General features: G+C 38.1%; 1 protein-coding gene across 4 annotated transcripts in view; it reads left to right on the top strand.

Moving 5' to 3' along the window:
- Positions 1–13,608, top strand: part of USO1 (USO1 vesicle transport factor) — a 95,471-nt gene extending 81,863 nt beyond the window's left edge. For all 4 annotated transcript variants that reach the window (XM_043572454.1, XM_043572453.1, XM_043572455.1 and 1 more), the window contains 8 exons: positions 168–289; positions 2,898–3,036; positions 4,012–4,175; positions 4,857–4,946; positions 8,425–8,523; positions 10,534–10,641; positions 11,615–11,830; positions 12,558–13,608. In XM_043572454.1, coding sequence (XP_043428389.1) covers positions 168–289; positions 2,898–3,036; positions 4,012–4,175; positions 4,857–4,946; positions 8,425–8,523; positions 10,534–10,641; positions 11,615–11,830; positions 12,558–12,647 — 1,028 coding nt within the window. In that variant the 3' untranslated portion in view covers positions 12,648–13,608. The remainder of the gene's footprint in view (positions 1–167; positions 290–2,897; positions 3,037–4,011; positions 4,176–4,856; positions 4,947–8,424; positions 8,524–10,533; positions 10,642–11,614; positions 11,831–12,557) is intronic.
- The last annotated feature ends 6,289 nt before the right edge of the window (positions 13,609–19,897 follow it).

Here is a 19,897-nt window from a genome sequence, read left to right as displayed (position 1 = left end):
CGAGCTCTTGGTCTATAGTTCATTGAAGGACTTTTGGCATTCAGTAAGATTGGAAAGACTATATCTTCTCTGTCATGCATTTAGGCTGTATGTTTTTACTGATTAAGTCTTAATAAAATAACATTTTAAATTTTTAAAATATGTTTTTAATAAGCTTTCTTTTATAGGTGTGATAACTAAGGCTATTTATAAGTCCAGTGAAGAGGATAAAAAAGAAGAAGAAGTGAAGAAAACATTAGAACAGCATGACAGTATTGTGACTCACTACAAAAACATGATTCGAGAGCAAGTATGTATTGACAGATTGTAAACACTTTCTAGGGCACTGATACTTTTCTACTTTGAGGAAGAGTTTTTCCTGGCATTTCATATACAAGAAGGTACAGAAAGTAGAGCTCATTATTTTCCTAAATAATCCAGAACTACCTGAGTATTCAACAAACTGAGAGCTCATGTTAAGATTGTGCAGGATGTTGTGGATGAAGGCATGAATCAGGCACGTTCCCCTATCACAGTCTCATGGGGAGAGAAAACTATAAATAGGTTTTTGTGACACACATAACGTATTAAGTCTAGTGATACAGATAATTGAAGGTATGTGGCAGCACTGAGAGGCACCTCATTTAGCTAGGTGAGAGCAGGGCCTTGGAGAAGGTGGAGAGGGCCTTAGAACATGAGTCCTAAAAGCATAACTAGGAATAAGCTGGGCAAAAGGAGAAATAAGGGAGAGGGGCAGGACGTGTTATTGTATGTACTTGGGACACTTGGTGGCTGCACCAAGTAGAAACTTGAAAGGCAAAGTTGGAGGGAGGGAGGTGGTATGGCAGGTATTGGGGAGGATATTGGGGCATTGATGGTGCCAGTGATGATAATGGCTGCTGTTTTTTGTTTATTGTGTTTTGGGTGCTCACAAAGCACATTTTAAACACTGTTCTGCTTAATTTTCATGTCGTCCCTACAACATAATTAATACCTTCATATAAAAATCAATGAGGAATCTAACACTTACAGAATTTAAACTTCTCCAGGGTCACTCAGTGATTGGTGGAACAGAATTCAAAAACATGTGTGTTACTGGGACCCTAAAACTCAAGCTATGTAGTGTAGAGGGGGCAGATCTGAGAAATGTGGTGACCAAAGCAGATGAAACTAGCAGGACCTGGTACTGACTGGATGTATGTGTAGGGAGCATAAAGGGTCGGATACAATCCTTAGAGCTCTGTCTTTCACATCTGAATAGATGATGCTGAGAATAGCAGAAGGAGTTGATTGAGAGTGGAGAGTGATGATGAAAGTCAAAACTGCATTCTCAGAATCATCAGCTGACATTTTTCTCTTCAGAACACCAGAGAATTCCACTCTTGCATTATCTTGAGCACCTTAAACTTTCTATTACATTTCTTCAGAGTGTATTTCTTGTTTCTTTCTCTCATTTAATTCCTCATCATGGTATATACCTTGATTGGAATCCTAAACAGTGCTGCAGTATTACCTGGAAGATGACAGTACTGATGTTATTAAAATGCCAGTGTCATTTAGAAACAATATACTGGTGACAGTCCAGTGAAGCAGGTTGCGCCCTCTGCCCTGCACTGCCCTCCACCCCCTGCTGATTGTACACAGTTTGAGGCCCGTGTGGCAAGTGCAAGCTTGGGTAGAGCCCTCTAAACGAGAACCGCTGTGTGTTCTTCCCCACAGTCTATATTGTTGAGATTGGAATTCTGAGAAAGAATAAAAATATAGTGGTATATTTAGCACTCAGTCTGAGCTTTTCAGTTTATAAGCAATCAGTAAATTAGAATCTTCTTTGGATGATTCAAACTTAAATCATTAACCCACCCATGGTTATTAGGGTTTCTCATCTATATTTTAGTACAAATATGGAGTCACTTCCAGATGGTAAGATGTAATATCTTTAGAGCAATGGAAAATAAATACTTGGAATGTGATGTTACAGCCTACACTTGGGGCTGATAAATATGGTTAATTTGGAAGAAGAAAAGAGTGATTTGACACAATTACTATAATGACTATGCTTTAGAAATGTTAATTTTAAATATTCTCATCATTTAAAATGCCATTTGAAAATTAGGCAATAAGCATTAAGAGCTATAAAATATTTATATAAACTGAATGACATTTGAGAATCCATCCTAAGGAAATTCTTCAGAATACAGGGAAATGAAAATATGACTATGATATTTATTGTAATGATAATTATTATCTAGAAAAATGGAAAGCATCCTCGGTGTTGCTTTTGAATATAAATTATATTGCATCTGCTGATATTGAGTAAACATTAAAAGTTATGATTGCAAAAAACTAGTAATATGGGGAACTTATAATTGAATAGTAAGTAAAAGCTACAGAATGACATATGGACTGAGTGTGACAAGTTTAAAACACTTGGATTGGAAAAAAATTAGAAGAAAATAAAGAAACAGATCATGGTGAGAGTTGGAAGTTCTTTTTTTTTTTTTTTTTGGTTTTCTAAATGTTCTATTCTAGAAATTATCTTTTACGTTAAAAGTAATATAGATGCATGTATACATATACTGAGTTTCTTAAATAGTTTGGTATGAATTTCTTAAATGGTTTGATGGACCATAGAATGGAATTTTTAAAATTGACCATTCCCCACCCCAGTAATTGCCGTGAGATTGCAGGCTGTGCTATTGTGCTTATTATTAATGGGGCCTTACTGGAAATTTTATGGTTCTGCTACATGTTAGTTGACCTTTGTGAATACATTAATGTATTACTAATGGTTGAGTGATTCTGGAATTGTTGAGTACTTTAACATCATGACCCAGAATGATCTCTGATTTTTAGTTTGCTCATCTTCTTAATGCTAATTAGTATAAATTTAAACACTTAAATTATGTTTTGGTTTACAGGATCTGCAGCTTGAGGAATTAAAGCAGCAAATTTCTACGTTAAAATGTCAAAATGAACAGCTCCAGACAGCAGTCACACAGCAAGTATCTCAGATTCAGCAACACAAAGATCAGTATAATCTTCTTAAAGTACAGCTAGGTAGGTATAACTGGTTGTAACTGTTGTAGTGTCCTCAAAAGCTGGACTGAATCTAACAGGTTATTCTTGCGGACTAGTCTTTCTCTAACCTTAATCACTATAACAAATGTGTAAATCAGAGTTTATAGCACAGGTTTCTTGGTACCTATTTCAGTATCTTTTCCGTTGATTCTCAGCCTTGGCTGCACATTAGAATATCCTGAGATATTTTTTTTCTTTTTTTAATACCACCAATACTGAGACCCCACTCAAATGTTTGATTTTAATTAGTTGGGTTGGAGCCAAGCATTAATAATTATTACAGGCTTCTGGGTGATTCTGATATATAGCCAACTGAGCATGACTGCTCTAATCTTTCTGTTTCCTCATCTGCACGATGGAACTGATAATAGCATCTGTGTCATCTGAGAATCAAATGAATTAATATATAGAATTCTAGTTCAGTGCCTGGCACAGGTAAGTCAAATGCTTATAAATAGCATCATCCTGTAGTGCCTGTGATTGGAATGCTAGCTATTTAGAAATACAGTTTGTTTTATTTATATGAAGGTGACTAAAATTTTCAGAAAAAATTACCTCTTACTTCCTTTATTTATAACAATAATCGGTCAGTTATTGTAGTCCACATAGAATACTATTCCTTTGCGAAGATTTTAAAAGGGATTTTGTTTTCTTATATTAATTGACCAAATTGGATTTGAAACTACTGTAATTCTTAATTGTAGATCACCAAACCATGCAGTTTAGTCTTAATAAGACTGTGCTGTGTTTCTCCCCAGAAACCTGAAAATATCATCACTTCACTATTTTTATCAGTACACTGTTCTGCAAAAATGAAATGTGCTTATTACAAAAGTGCCACCAAAGTAATTGAATTAAGGAAATTTTATATTTTTATATTTAAATCTTCTCATTCAAGAAATGAAAAACCTAAGTTTCATGCTGGCTTTTCAAACTTTATTCCTGTTTTAATAGGAAAAGATAATCCGCATCAGGGTTCTTACAGTGACACGACTCAGATGAATGGCATTCAGCCAGAAGAAGTTGGGAGGTTACGAGAAGAGATAGAAGAATTAAAAAGTAAACAGGAGCTTTTACAAAGCCAGCTGGCTGAAAAGGACTCTCTGATTGAAAATTTGGTGAGTAAATGTTAAAAAAATTTTAAGAGGTCAAGAGCAATTCTCATTATCCTGTTTGTTTATTTTTCTGGATCCTTTAAGCCAAAATATCATCATAAGGCTTTAGAATATGAGCTTTGGGTGGGGGGGGGGTGGTTCCTGGCTGGCTCAGTTGGTAGAACATGCTCTCAGAGCCATGAGTTTGAGCCCCACATTTAGCATAGAGTTTACGTTTAAAAAATTAGATTATGAGCTTTGGTGTCAAACTGTCTAAAGCTTCAGCACTCCCCAGCTCATTGAATTTAAGCAACTTAGTTAACCTCTTTAAACTTTTTTACTGATCTGTAAATTGGTAGTGGTCATATCTGTTTTGGTGTTGAGAGAATTAAATGAGCTACTGTGTATAAAGCTCTTTTAATACATGGAAATCACTTAATAAATACTTGTGTTTATGCTCTTTCTCCATATAACTTCAGATAAGTGCTTAGATTTAATAATTACTTGGTATAAGTATAAATTTATTAGCTATTGTAGACAGCGTGTGCTATGTTGAAATTTTATCTTGGATATAAAAACTAAAATGTTGATGTGAAATTTTTGGTAAGCCTCTGTAAGGCATAGCTTATATGTGTATAGTTCTGTTTTGTTTCCTATCTCTTTAGAATAAATTTATTTCATAGTTTATTTCTATGGTATTTGTAGAAATCTTCCCAAGCATCACCTGGCACAAATGAACAGTCTTCAGCAACAGCTTCTGCTCAAGATTCTGAACAAATTGCAGAATTAAAACAGGTAATTTTCTGGCTTGATCCAAGTTCTATTTTGTGTTGGTTTAATTATAATAGAGTAACAGCTCTGTAGTTTCACTAATCTAGAACTACTTTTGCTAATGTAAGCAAAATTTGATAGTGAAGATAGTTACTTGAAAGTCCAAGAGCTTTTAAAATTATATGGTAATTGGGGGCACCTGGGTGGCTCAGTCAAGCATCTAAGTCTTGATTTCAGCTTGATTTCTCACAGTTCGTGAGATCATGAGATCAAGCTCCGTGTCAGGCTCTGCGCTGATAGCATGGAGCCTGCTTAGGATTCTCTGTCTCCCTCTCTCTCTCTGCCCCTCCCCAGCTCTTTCTGTCTCAAAATAAATAAATAAACGTAAAAAACATTGTATGGTAATGGTATTTTGCTTTTTGTTAAGTGTTTTTATTTTTTAATTGTGTTCTTTTTAACAGATCTGAATATCTCACCCCGGTTATTTGTAGATTATCAGTGACCTAACAATTAAGGAAAATTTAAGTGTATTTATAAGCTGCAAATATGAAGATATAAAATCTTATGCCCAATTTTCATTTACTATTGACCATGACAATTGCATACTTGAATGTATTCAGTGTTTAGACCATTTTCTCCAGAAAAATGTTGGTTTTTAGAGTTGGAAAGGGAATAAACTTGTGTATATCTCAGATGACTAGCTAAAAAAAGAAAAACAAAAATTTTCTGCTAGAGTAATTTATAATATCTAGAAAAGCAAATTAAACTTTTTCCTACTTGGTTATCGTAATATTTATAATTCTAGTATAGGGGCGCCTGGGTGGCTCAGTTGGTTAAGCATCTAATTCTTGATTTTGGCTTAGGTCCTGATCTCATGGTTCGTGAGATCGAGCCTCTTTTTGGGCTCCAGCCAGGAGCCTGCTAGGGATTCTCTCTCTCCCTCTTTCTCTGCCCCTCCCCTACTTGTGCACACACACTCGCTCTCAAAATAAATAAACTTAAAAAAAAAAAATGAAAGTAGGTATGCAGATCTAACTTTATTAATAGAATATAGAATATTAAATATATTTGTTTAATAAGACCTAGAAAAGGGAGAAAGGAATTACTTATGTATAGAATTAAATATTGGAAGAAAAGTCTAGAAAAGTATCAGATTGCTCCTTAATATACTATCCCTAAACAAGTTGAGTTTTTCCCTTTAAAATTTTTCTTTCTTTCCTCTTTTTTATTCTATCCTACCCTTCTTCCTTCCTTTCTTATAAAAAGAATGTATGTTTCTTTTGTTTCTTTTAAAAAACAAAAAGTAGGGGCGCCTGGGTGGCGCAGTCGGTTAAACGTCCGACTTCAGCCAGGTCACAATCTTGCGGTCCGGGAGTTCGAGCCCCGCGTCAGGCTCTGGGCTGATGGCTCAGAGCCTGGAGCCTGCTTCCGATTCTGTGTCTCCCTCTCTCTCTGCCCCTCCCCCGTTCATGCTCTGTCTCTCTCTGTCTCAAAAATAAATAAACGTTGAAAAAAAAATTTTTTTTTTAAATAAAAAATAAAAAACAAAAAGTAATTCTAAAGGAAGAAGTCAGCAGCCCAGACAACCTAAATTCACTTCCTTCTCCTCTACTAGTCATCTGGTCCTAGCCCACTGACATAGCTGATCCAAGAGAGGAGTGACCGTACACAGAGAAACTGTGTCATATTTTGATAATATCCATGTACCCCAGAGTAGATTCTACAGTCAGGCTTTAAAAATAATAATAATAATTTGTCATTAAGGATTTACAATATTTACAATATTTGTCCACAGTGTTTTATTCTTGTGAGGAAAATTAATATACTGTTTGGGTTTTATTAAGTCTACCTACACTAGAGCTATATTAAAATTAAAGGGAATTAGTTATTAATAAATGATCTTAGTTTATAAATCCCAAGTAAAAATTTTTACTCTTTGTGTTTCCCAGTGAAACTTTAGCTAGATATTTTTGTGTGTTGTTGGCACAGAGCCTGACGTGGGATTCAATTTCACGAACCATGAGACCATGACCTGAGCCAAAATCAAGAGTTGGACACTTAACCGACTGAGCCACCCAGGCACCCCCTTTCTGCAATTTATTTTCTTTTTCAATTTTACATTGTTAAAAAGGATACATATTTTTAAAAGATATATTTTAAATTACAGTTTTGTTTCTTTTTTTGAAAGTTTTGTTTCTTACATAGTAAAATACTGTATAAAAAGAAAACCAAAATTGTCCATAATCTTAGTGTCTATGTAACTCATTTATTTAACTGAAAAAAAAAATCCAAGGAAAGCCACATATGTACATGATAGAAAGGTTTAAGAGAATAAATTAGCTTTTTACATGACAGCATCCCACCACTTACCCAACGTCTACAGATGTTGCCAAATATTGTGAGGGGGATTCCCTTCTTTGAGAACCATGGTTAAATCGCCTTTCTTTCCCTGTGCATTTCTGGTGGGGAGAGGGCAAGAAAGTTGGGAATTTCATTATTAATGACATGTAAACTTTGAATTAATTCCCTCCTTTTCACTACAGTACTGACTTCTTTCATCTATCTTTTGTGGTCCGGAGTCTAAAAATATCCTATTTTCCCTTTGCAAATAATAAACCCCTAGTCTTTGGCCAAGAGAAGAACAGTTGCTTGATACATGAGATTGGGACAGGGATCTGGTGGTCTTCCTAAGCAGACTTTGAACCAGTCCCGCTGTTTGGTTTTTTGTTTTTTGTTTTGTTTGTTTTTAATGTCCATTCATTTTTTGAGAGAGAGAGAGCACAGGGGAGGGGCAGAGAGAGAGGGAGACACTGAATCTGAAGCAGGCTTCAGGCTCCAAGCTGTCAGCATAGAACCCGACGCGGGGCTCAAACTCGAGAACCTCTATGTCACGACCTGAGCCAAAGTTGGACACTCAACCAAAGTGAGCCACCCAGGCACGCCTCAACCAGCCCTGCTGGTTTTGACCCCATTTTTACCCACACTTCCAGAGATATCTGATAGTACCAGTTCCCAAGCCTTTAACAGTTGTGCCTTGTAAGTCAGGTAGCAGCTGGGCTTTCTCAAGTGTCAGTTAAGTTGTCTTTCTCAGGTGTGCTGCGTCAGTTACCACTGTCATTTGTTTACTGAAATTCCTCAATTTTATTGCTCTTTTTTCTTTCATTCTCTTTCACCTTGTGCGTTTCTCCCTCCCTCTCTCTCTTCCTTTTATCCATCCTTCCTCCCTCCCTTCCTTCCTCTTTCCCTTCATCCCCTACTTTGTGATTTTTTACATGGACTCTCAGGAGAAGTCAGAGGTGAATATGTATCACACACTTGCTTAATTCTCTAGCTTGACGCCAAAGTTCAAGAATGGTTTTTGAATTAGATTTTCAAACTTGGAAGTTGTGATTTTAGAAAGATCAAGAAAGGAAATAATTTTAAATTTCTTCCTGTAACTAGATATTTCCTTGATGCAATTAATGCTATTTAATGTTACAACTCAACTATTTTTGTCTCTTAGGAACTGGCAACATTAAAGTCTCAGTTAAACTCACAATCTGTGGAGATCACCAAACTGCAGACAGAAAAGCAGGAGCTGTTACAGAAAACAGAAACATTTGTGAGTTAATTATTACTTTTTTTTTTTTCCCTGAAAAATAGTTAACACAAGGTTAGGATGTTATTTCTCAGCCACTATGTAAAAGAAGCAAATGTGTCAGACTGCACCTTCCCTTTTAGGTTGCTTACTAGCCAGAGTTCTGGTCACATAGGCTTCTTGGCCATGGTGACAGCCACATTAGAGTCAGACTCACCAGATCAGTATAATCCATTATTTGATGGTTCATTTTGCTGGTATTTTATATTTTATCCCATCTGTGTCCCCTTCAGTCCAAGCTGACAGGTTTTCTGCTGGCATAAAATTCTTAAAAACCCCATGCAATACACAGGGATCCAAGCCATTGGATAAGAAGGCCCTCCGGATCCTTCCTAGATAATCGCATCTCTATTTCAGCTTCTGCTCAAATGGTTGATTGGGTCCATGAGTCACAAAAGTAACTTCTTTACAAATGGGAGTCCAGCCACATCCTTGATATTTCAGCACAACACACTTTGTCATTTATTGCAATAGGGATAGGCTATTTTCTAAATCTTCATGTTCTGACCCTTTTGCTTAACAGTTCCTTCTGAAATGTATCTCTCTCGGGGAGCCTGGGTGGCTTAGTCAATTGACTCTTGATTTTGGCTCAGACCATGATCCCAGAGTTGTGGGATCGAGCCCCATGTCAGGCTCGTTCTCTCCCTCTCTCTCTCTCTCTCTCTCTCTCCCTCTCCACCCCCCCCCCGCCCTGCCCCACCCCACTGCCCCTCTCCCCTGCTTGCATATTCTCTAAGATTAAAAAAAAAAAAATGTATCTCCTGTCACATTTTACTGTAAGCAGCAAGGAGAAACCAGGCCATGCCTTTCTTTAACACTTTGCTTAGAAATCCCCATGAAATATCCAAGTTCATCACTTACAAATTCTACTTTCTACAAAGCACTAAAACATAATTCAGCCAGTTTCTTTGCCACTTTATAACAAGGATCTCTTTCTTCTACTTTCCAGTAACATGTTCTTCATTTCCATCTCAGGCAAACAACCTTTCCATCCGTATTTCTACCAATATTCTATTCACGGTGATGTTTTCTCCAAGGCCATAGAAGCTTTCTCTCTAGTTCCCCTTTCTTTCTGAGCCCTCACCAGGATTGCCCTTAATGTCCATATTTCTAGTGACAGTCTCTTTGGGGCAGTTTAGGCTTTGTCTGACATGTATCTCAAAACTCTTCTAGCTGCTACCAGTTCTGAAGACCCTTCCACATTTTTCAGATATTTGTTACATCAGCACCCTCCTTCCCAGTACTTTAAAAGAAAAAAAAAAAAAAAGGTGGCGAAAGATTAGAAAACTATCATTTAATGGGGCACCTGGGTGGCTCAGTTGGTTAAGCATCCGACTCTTGATTTAGGCTCAGGTCGTGAGTCATGATCTCATGGTTCGTGGGTGAGAGCCCCGTGTCAGGCTTTGCACCGACAGCACAGAGCCTGCTTGGGATTCTCTGTCTGCCCCGACCCCTGCTCTACCTCTCAAAAATAAATAAATAAACACTAAAAAAAAAAAAAACCACTATGATTTAAGAATATTTCCTATTAGCACTTAAGAAAATCTTAGCATTTTACCAATTTATGTCATTTAGCTCTCTTTCCTCACCTGTCTCTCTGAGAAGATAATGTGGACTTAACTTCTAGAAATTTCCTGAGGAAAGGGCTTTGAAAATTTTTCTCTGCCTATTAAATGCTATGTTATAACTATAATCTGACCTTGAGGCTGCTTAACCCAGCTCTCCTCATGCTCCATGGAGGTCCAGTGCTGCACCCGATCCTGACCCAGCCTCCTGCTCTGCTGTAGGGACTGCTGGTCTTTCCGGGGAGAGCGCTTCAGTGCGTGTCAGTATACATAAGGAATTCTACAGTTCTGCAGTACAGGAATTGTATTTCTGCTATTGGGCATAGTTTCAAAATAGCAAGAAAATTAAATAACCTTTGGAATTGCCTGTCTTCCCCCTCCCCCACCCCCCGCCAATTTCTACTTTCAGGCAAAAACAGCCCCTGTACCAGGAGAGAGTGAAGCTGTAGCAGCTGCAAAGACGACGGACGTGGAAGGAAGACTATCAGCATTATTACAGGAAACGAAAGAATTAAAGGTTGCTTTTTGGTGAAACTCTTATTTGTTGCGTATTCTAGGAAATGACTCCAGGAAATTTGATTGTATTTCATTTAACGTCCCCAATTCTTCGATTTATGAGGAAAGCTAATGGGGTATAATTTTATCTCACAGCATGGCCATTGCTATTTGGATGAGTAAAGATGGCACAAGTGAAGCCTTTTTAAATGCCATTTCAAATGATGACATCATATATATAAAGTAAGACTGTATATGATGTACTTTGAAAGTGGAAATCATTTAAAGTTTAGTTTTCTTGTCAATGTCTAATCACAATAAGAAATAAAGAGCACAGCTTGGGCTAAAACCCAAGCCACATGTGGGCTTCCCTTCAAGCTAAGGACACGGGCACATTAAATCCTGCCAGCCTATTTAGTGTGACAGAGAAATCAGAATAAATAACATAAAGAGAGGAATGAGGTAGAAATAATAAAACTAAAAGGGAATTTTTTATTCATATAAAAAAATGCAAAAGGGAAGGTAATGTGTGATTGTGCCTTTTGGATAGTGATCAAATTTATCTTTAAGCTATAGATTGTATGCATGAAGTTGGGCTAAAAAAATTTTTAACCTGAGTTCTAATTTCTGATGCTGATCAGGCCTCTGCTGTAAAATGTTTTGTGTCTTTATTCTTACAATTATCTGAAATGGTATTATCTCTTAGGATTTTTGAAAAACAGCTCATTAAAACTAGTTTTTGGATATTAAACTGTATCTTTTCATAATAACCATCTTTGATGTATATAGCCTAACAAATTCTCTTGTTACTGGATGAGTGTGTGTGTGTGTGTGTGTGTGTGTGTTCTATTCCTAAAATCTCCACCGCCAAACTCCTCAGATCATCACAGAAAGAATGAACCTAAAAAAAGAAAAAGAATGAGCCTATTTGTTAAAAATCCTGTGAGAATGAATGCTAATCTTAGATCAGTTGATTTTCACCTTTCTTTTCCCAGAATGAAATTAAAGCTTTGTCTGAGGAAAGAGCTGCTATTAAAGAGCAGCTGGATGCATCTAACAGCACCATTGCCATTTTACAAAATGAGAAAAACAAACTTGAGGTGGATGTTACAGATTCTAAAAAAGAGCAAGATGATCTGTTGGTGCTGTTGGCTGATCAGGATCAGAAAATATTTTCATTAAAGAATAAACTCAAGGAACTTGGTCACCCGGTAAGATTGAAATCTTTCCAAAAATTATATCTGTACATACATATGTATATATGTATGTATTTTTTTAAGTTTATTTATTCTGAGAGAGAGAGAGAGACCATGTACAAGCAGGGGAAGGGCAGAGAGGAGAGATAGAATCCCCAAGCAGGCTCTGCACTATCACCACAGAGCCTGATGCAAGGCTTGAACTCACAAACTGTGAGATCATGACCTGAACCAAAATCAATAGTCGGATGCTTAACTGTGCCACCTAGGTGCCCCTATAATATATTTTTAAAAATTGTACTGTAGCATGGAAGTGTTGTGCCTAGATATCCATTATTACAGGCGTAAATATGTAGGTACATGAATGAGGTATCATCTGCATTGCTTTCCTGGTGTTCAGTGAATTGATGTAAACCATACAGGCACAGTTTCCAGTATTTGTTAACTGGCTCTCTTTTGGGCTTTGAGCCTAGTAATGAATTGATTTGGTCCTGTGGTCATAAGACTCTCATTATCCAGATGTGCCATTCTCTTTTGTCATGTTTGGTCCAGATTTGTGTGTAGACAGGTATGACCTGAAGCTGTATATCTCCTCTCATATCATCATCATCAAGGAAATCAGATGGCTTGTAATCTGCTACAGTTACTGGAATAAAGAATTTATCAAGTGGTACGTGTCATTACATGTTGAAAATGAAGTGAACAAATCTTAACAGTGTTCAAATGTACATATTCCCTTTAGGTTGAAGAAGAGGATGAACTTGAATCCGGAGACCAAGATGATGAGGAAGACGAAGATGAAGATAATGGCAAGGACCAGGGTCCTATCTAGCTTTAAATCTCTAGGAATGGTAGAGACTATATTGTAACTTTGAAGATGGAGTCTTAAGACAGTGCTTTGGTTTGCCTCCACAGAAAATAAAGATTTAGAAACCCAAATGGAAAATACTCACTAATAAGACTATTGATGTATTTTTTAATGATGCCACCCATATTGAACACCCTAAAACTAACTTCCTGCAGAACACATCTTTTATTGAAATTCATCTGAATTGTTCCGAATGATAATTTGCGAAGAGCTTCAGACACTAAAAATACACCATTTTAAAGCATGTGGTGGCAGTGCTATTTGCCTTAGTTTATTGGTTGTTTACCTATGTTCTGTATTAGTCTATTATTTTCACTTTTCAGAATACGTGACTTTAAGTACTAACACATTCGATTTAATGTGTATTGGAATCATTGTTTCTAAATTCAGCATTGGGCTTCTTAGCTAATGATTTCCCTTTAAAGAAATGGATTTACTGAAAGGCAAGATAGCATGGGCTGGGGCATAATATAGATCGTCAGCCCTCCATCCAATGTGACTCCTAAGATGGGCAGGATAGGACAGTTTAGAATGAGTGCCTTGACACCTGATATGGCTGCACTCTGTATTGTTTTTCAGGGAAGACACGGAAGGATACTGACACTCACAGATGAGGAGGGTGTTTCTCAGAATGTTTTGCAACAGTGTATTAGCATGCTGTTGGGTTGGGTTGGGTTTTATTTTAAGCTAAACTTTAAAACATTACAAAATAACAGTTCATACAACTCAGATTTAGTATTGTTGTCTGATTATCATAAAACATAGTATGGTCCTAGTTTTAAAAAGACCCAAACTATGATTTATATAATTTATTGGCATTTTTGCTGAATAGGTTTAAGTCAGATAATAGATTTTTAAAAAGCAAATGAAGCAATGTGTCAAAATTTAATGTTTCATAATAAAAATAGATACTATGTTCACTTAATCCCTGGTCATGGTTCCCTTTTTTTAGATTTTGAGGAAAGTATTTTATTCTTAATAAAAGTTGAAGCAGGTAGAAGTGGTAAGAGGAATTCTCTTACTAAAAGTACGTTATAACTGAGGAGTCTTACTGTTCAGAACTAATGAGGATTCTGTAAGACTGGAGGTACTAATTGAAGCAGAAGCAGAAGAGGTTGGAGAAGGGTTTGGATATTTCTAAATTGACACTGGAGTTCTTTGCAATGATTTCCATTTAAAGAAGGAGGTTTACTTAAAGGCAAGACGGCAAGAGTTGGGGGATAACGTGATTCATCTGCCTCCTGACCTCAGGAATAGTTTGAGCAGTACACTAAGGGGCACAGACTTTTGAAAGAGGAGAAGTGTCTTCCTGTGTCCTGAAAAGGGAGATGGCTGTGTGATACAGAGCGCCTGAGAGGGCCCCACTGTGCTTCTTACCCCTTGCCATCCGAGAACCACATGACTATTACTGGGCCATAAAATCTTCCTAAAGTTGACACCACGAAAGGAACAAATGGTTAATGACTGTATTTCACGCTTTTGTTACAAGGATAAAGAAAAATAGGTCAGGAGTATGAATAAGACTTCTATAGATAACAATACCAAAGATCTTCAAAAAGAAACCTCTGCAAAATCAGTGATCGTTTACCAAAATTCAGTCATTCAGGCAGGCCCAGAGTAGAGAAGATGTGTGGAGGCTTCGTAGCAGTTTAGACTGGAGCCCAAAGGGATATCTTCCTAACTGTAGCCACAGTTTTTTTTTTTGCCTGGATTGCTTCTAGAGCCTCCTAAAGTGTCTGCCTCCAGGCTGGTTGTTGCCTCTCTACCCCTCACTCCTGCCATCCTCTCTTTTACACTTTCCAAAATGGAGAAAAGACCACAGTTGTCTACTGTCACAGCCCTTTGCCAGGTGGATAAGCCCCTCTGTACTATGCTGCTCGCTAAATTTCCCTTTGAGTATATTTTACAATCACACAAAGATATTTGCTGCTTTTTCATTTCTAAGTGTGCTTTTGCACATGTTCTCTCCCCCGCCCATGTGCGAGCCCACTCAGTAAAGGCAGTTTCCATGTACAGAGAGCTACAGTAGTGGAGCATTTGTCATAAAGTGCAACACACATTTGTCCTGATGGCTTGAAATTTTATTCAAGTGTGGCGTATACCTCTAGCGCCTCTGAAAGAAAAGAATAATCACCCAAAGTTACTATAAGAGATAAAGTAACTACTCACATTTGACAGGTTTAAGTTACTAGTCTGAAATTCTGCTGAGAGAATATCAAAGCCTTAAGTTTCAAAGTTTTGTTGCAGCCAGGTAAGGGCTGCATAATGCTCATTAAAACCAAAAATCTGTACCATTAGAGCAAAATTCATTGACTCACTCAGTGAATTTGAGTGTGTAACGTGCTGGGTACCTCTGCAGGCACCGGGGATATAGCAGTGAATAAGGCGAAGTCCCTTTCCCATATAACTTACATTATGGAGGAGTCAACGGCAGTAAACAAGTACCTAAGACAGTGTCAAGTGCTGTGTAGCTTCCTGAAAGGAGTTTGCATTTTCTTCTGAGTTTGATGGGAAGCCAGAGGAGTGATCAGGTCTGACTTCTGGTTCGTAGATTACGCTGTGTCGCAAACTGCCTGTGGGAGGAGACCGTTGCCCCTGTCTAAGCAAGAGCAGATGTAGTTCAGGCTACATGGTAGGAGTGGAGGTATCTAAAGCAGTAGGATCCGGCATATGTTTTACAGGTAGGGCTGAGAGGACTTGTTGAATTGCATGTGTGGGGAGCAGGGGCGTAAGAGAAGTCAAGAGTAACCCCCAGAGAAAGGTGGTGGCTCTTGCTGAGCTCAAGAACACTGGAGGAGCCAGTTCCGAGTGCTGATCCAGAATTGTGTTCTGAGGCTTGCTGAATCTGAGACACACAAGTAGATAGATTTATACAAGTAGGTGGGTTGTATCAGATGGATAGAGAAATTTGGAGTTCATTAGGACTGCAAAAATAGCATATGGATGATATTTAAGTCCATCCAGCAGGATAAGTTCTTGGAGGGGATGAGTGTAGAGAGAAGGCAGCCAAGAGCTGAGGCTTTGGGCCACTCAGTCTTTAGTGGTAAGGAAGGAATCTTTAATGTTCAGTGCACTGTGTGGTAATCTTAACCCAGAGCAAATTTGAGCCTTGGAACTAAAAGGAAAACTGAGAAAGCTGTGAGCTTTAAATTGATTTCCTACTGTCTTTTGGAAAATAAAAACTTAATTCATTTCAGAACTGCTTTGAGACATTCTGTTGATGCAGAAATCTGCCCTGCTAACCAAATAGAAGATAAGTATCCGAAAATATTTCTTTAATTGCATATCATTTGAAAGGTGTGTGTTTGTTTTTTTAATGCACGTTATTTTATCAGATTGCCCCCTTAGTAGATTATTGACTTGCCTCCCTACCAGAAACCCTGAAGAGAAGTGATAGTTCCAATTTTTCTGTCTACAACTCAGAAACTTTAGGATTTTCTGTAATCTTTCAAAATGTAAATTAAGCCAGAGGGGAAACATTAAGGTGTGACACATATATCTATCTTAAGATGTGGTTTCCCTTCCTGCAAATTAACTAATTTTGTCTAGACAGAGGTTTTCTCCATACACACCGTAAGCAATTGTGACCAGTTGTTTTAGCTTGAAAAAAACTTTTACACTCTGACCTTGGTACAATTACATACTACTTTTGATTTCACTCACTGCAACACAAGACCACTCTGTAATTACATTTTTCCACCTATGAGGGTGTAAACACATGAATTTCTAATACCGGATTTACTACTCATTTTCCAGTTCTGGCTTTTAATTCTAGATTTACTCAAATAAATATATTAAATAAATAAGTACATTTATATACAAATTTATTCTCTAAATCTAGAGAAATACGTATAGTGGTGAAGCTTGCCATTTTGTGGCTCCTCGCTTAAAGTTTTTTCACTTTCTCTGTGACATTTCATGCTTCTCCTGCCCCTGTCAAACAGCTTGTTTCCTCATCACAGAGACAGTGAGACAGATGCCAGTTAGTTGCTGTGGTGGCCTTTGGGTGCACTTTCTGTCAGCATGTTTAAAAGTAGGATGCGCTGAATAAAAGCTTAAGTATTACTTAGGTTTCTGTACCACATTACAAATTACCACAAATTTAGCAACTTAAAAACCACACACGTCATCTCACAGTCTTTGGGTCAAGAGTCTGGACATAGCTTAACAGGGTCCTCTGCTCTGGATCACAAGGCTGCGATCAGGGTTCTGCCAGGCTGTGTTCTCATCCGCAGGCTCCTCTGGGGGTGGGGAGAACGGGCTTCCAAAGCTCATTCACATTGATGGTAGAATTCATGTCTTTATAGCTATAGAACTGATGGCTTCAGTTTCTTGCTGGGCAGTTGGCTAGAGTCTTCCCTCAGCAACTAATGGTCACCTGTAGTTCCTTGCCTCATGGGATCCTTCAGCATGCTCACTTAACTTTATCAGACCAGCAAGGAGAATCTGTAGCTCCAGTCAGGTGGCCAGGCTGAGTCTTAATACAAAATACTGTAATCACAGAGCAGCATCCATTACTTTGCCATATTCTATTGGCTAAAAGCAAGTCAGGTCCTGCCCATGTGGGAAGGAATTAAACAAAGGAATGAATGGGAGGTGGAGCTTATGGGATGCCACATACTTTTACCTTCTTGAACCTTAATTCTTAATCTGTCAGATATTCTCAGAATAAGGTGGGAAGGGGGCTACCTTTGGAAGGGGGTAGTAAATTTGATAGCAGATGTTTGTATTAAACCCTATCTTATTTAATTCCAGGCTGGGATCTTTGCAAATGGACAATAAAATAGATCAGAGTAACGATCACATTGGTCAATGATTTAACAGTATGAAGCTACCAACCACAGTTCAGATGTTTGTATCACATATGTGTGTCTTCAGGCCAATTCTCTTCTCTGGGCTTTACTGTCTTTGATTGGTATTACAAGGGCACCTCAAACCCAACATATTAAAAGCCAAATCCACGTTCCTCCTTTCCCCAAATCTGGTCTTCTTGTAGGCTCATCCCAGGTGAACAGCACCATCCTTTGACCTGATTGTACAAATGAAATTTCAGACTCATCCTTAGTACCTGCCTCTCAATTTTGGTTTTAATGCCTAAAAAGTTCTCATTTCTGTCCATTTTCTTCCATTTTGCCATTATTCAGTCCTTGGCTCTTCTCAAGTGTTTGCTCTATTCAAGTTTGGATGTGTTTGTTTAATCTGTTTAATCATATTTGAAGGTTATTCCATCCATTGCTATTTCAGTGGATTTCTCATTGAAGGACCCTTTCTCCCAATTTAATAATCTTGAGTCATAGTAACTACCATTATTCAATGGAAAAATAATTTACTGAGTGTATGAAGTTATAATATTTAAAGTGGCTTGGGTTACAAGTAATAGGAAACTCAATTCAGAAAAGACTAGAAGAGTTGGAGACAACAGACCTAGAAAACTCTTGGGAAGTATTGATAACAATGGGCAGTAGAGAAATGGGCCATAGCTGCACTAGGGTTTAGGATCAAGTGAGAGAGACTTTTTAAAATAGAAAATACTAAAGGCTGTATGCTGATGGAAGTAACCAGGGAACGGGAGGGTTTACAGTTGCTACAGTGATGTCCTTGAATGGATGAGTGGGGACAGAGTCTGAAGCATAAGTGGAGGGGGTGGCCTTGCAGTGGAGTGTCGACAATATTTCCATTGTAAGAAGAGGGGAGGTGGACGATGGGTGGGTAAAAAAAAAAAGTAATGTTTGGTAGGTGCTGGGGATGTGTAAAAGTTCTCTTCTGATTGCTTCTGTCTTCTCAGTTAAATAGGAAGCAAGAAATCAATTGGAAATAACAGTGGAAGAGGTTTGAGTAAAGTGGAGGAATTGGGAAAAGAGATGTCTTAGAGTGGAGCTTGGGAAACTAAATGGACCAGGAAAATGTAGTTCTGAGCATCAACTTCAGACACAAAAATGCCCAAAGGAATAAGACTTTATCTTCTTCTGTGTCCCTTAATAGCCTGGAAACCTTTCCTTTGAAGCCTCCATGCAATGTCCTGTAAGGGTCTGGGTCTCAGAACTGATTTAAGCCTACCTGGGAGAGTGACCTTGGATCTGCCTTCTCAGCACTATTTCCTTCACAACTACCAAGTTAAGCTAGAGAGCAATGCTCTGTGCTGGCTGCTGGCTGCCTTGTTTGCTATGAAATCCCAATCTGCAGAACTGTACCTGCACAGGACGAGCGGTAAATTGGGACCCAGATAATCAGTCAAGTGAACCTATGCACCTTGAACTTCCTTAGCAGTTGTATACGAGTAGCTGAACACTTGGATAGTCCCTGAGCCTTACTGTGCAGTTGTCTTCCTGTTTGTATCCCTCTGTAAAGTCAAAAAATGAAGTATTAGAATAAAGCCTAAGGTAACTTATGAGTTTGACAGTCGAAACCTATGACAATGACTGATGTGGAGCAGAATGGCATTTAAAGCAGAATTGGTATTCAAATCCTTAATTCAGTTTGTATCTTCCTGTCTCATGGCCAGAATTGGCTGGCAGACCCATTTACTGGCAAACCAGTTAGCATCAAAGGAAAAAAGGCCACAGAGATTGTCCTTAGCTAATCGCAAAATTTGCCCCTAGGGTATGGTGAGTGACTGGGTAGCACCTCTTAGAGCACACAGCTTTGTGGGGGCACACAATACTTAGACAAAATTAAAGTTATGAGTTAAGAAGGAAGGCTCGGGGCCGGGACTAGCAGTGAAAGGATATTGGGTTGTATCTTCTGTGTGCATATGCACAGGATAAAATAGAATCTTCTCTCAGGTCTCAGTAGCTGTTTGCTGAGACAGGGATTGATATCAGAAAGTCCTACTTAGAAGTTGACTTCCATGTTAGACATGAATTATATATCACCAGATATGTAACCAAGAACTAAACTCAACTTTCATTTTTCTAATTTTCATACTTCTATGAAATTGTTTAAATAATTTAAAAATTTTTTTAATTTTTATTTATTTTTGAGAGAGAGAGAGAGAGAGACAGCATGAGCAGGAGAGGGGCAGAGAGAGAGAGTGAGAGAGACAGACAATCTGAAGCAGGCTCCAGGCTCTGAGCCATCAGCACAGAGCCTGACACGGGGCTCGAACCCACGAGCTGTGAGATCGTGACCTGAGCCAAAGTCAGACGATCAACCAACTGAGCCACCCAGGCACCCCAAAATAATTTTTGTTTAATATATTTTTGGTGATTATCTAC

This window comes from Prionailurus bengalensis, chromosome B1 (genome assembly GCF_016509475.1).
Source record: "Prionailurus bengalensis isolate Pbe53 chromosome B1, Fcat_Pben_1.1_paternal_pri, whole genome shotgun sequence".
Classification (NCBI taxonomy): domain Eukaryota; kingdom Metazoa; phylum Chordata; class Mammalia; order Carnivora; family Felidae; genus Prionailurus; species Prionailurus bengalensis.
This window is presented reverse-complemented; position numbering and strand designations above follow the sequence as displayed.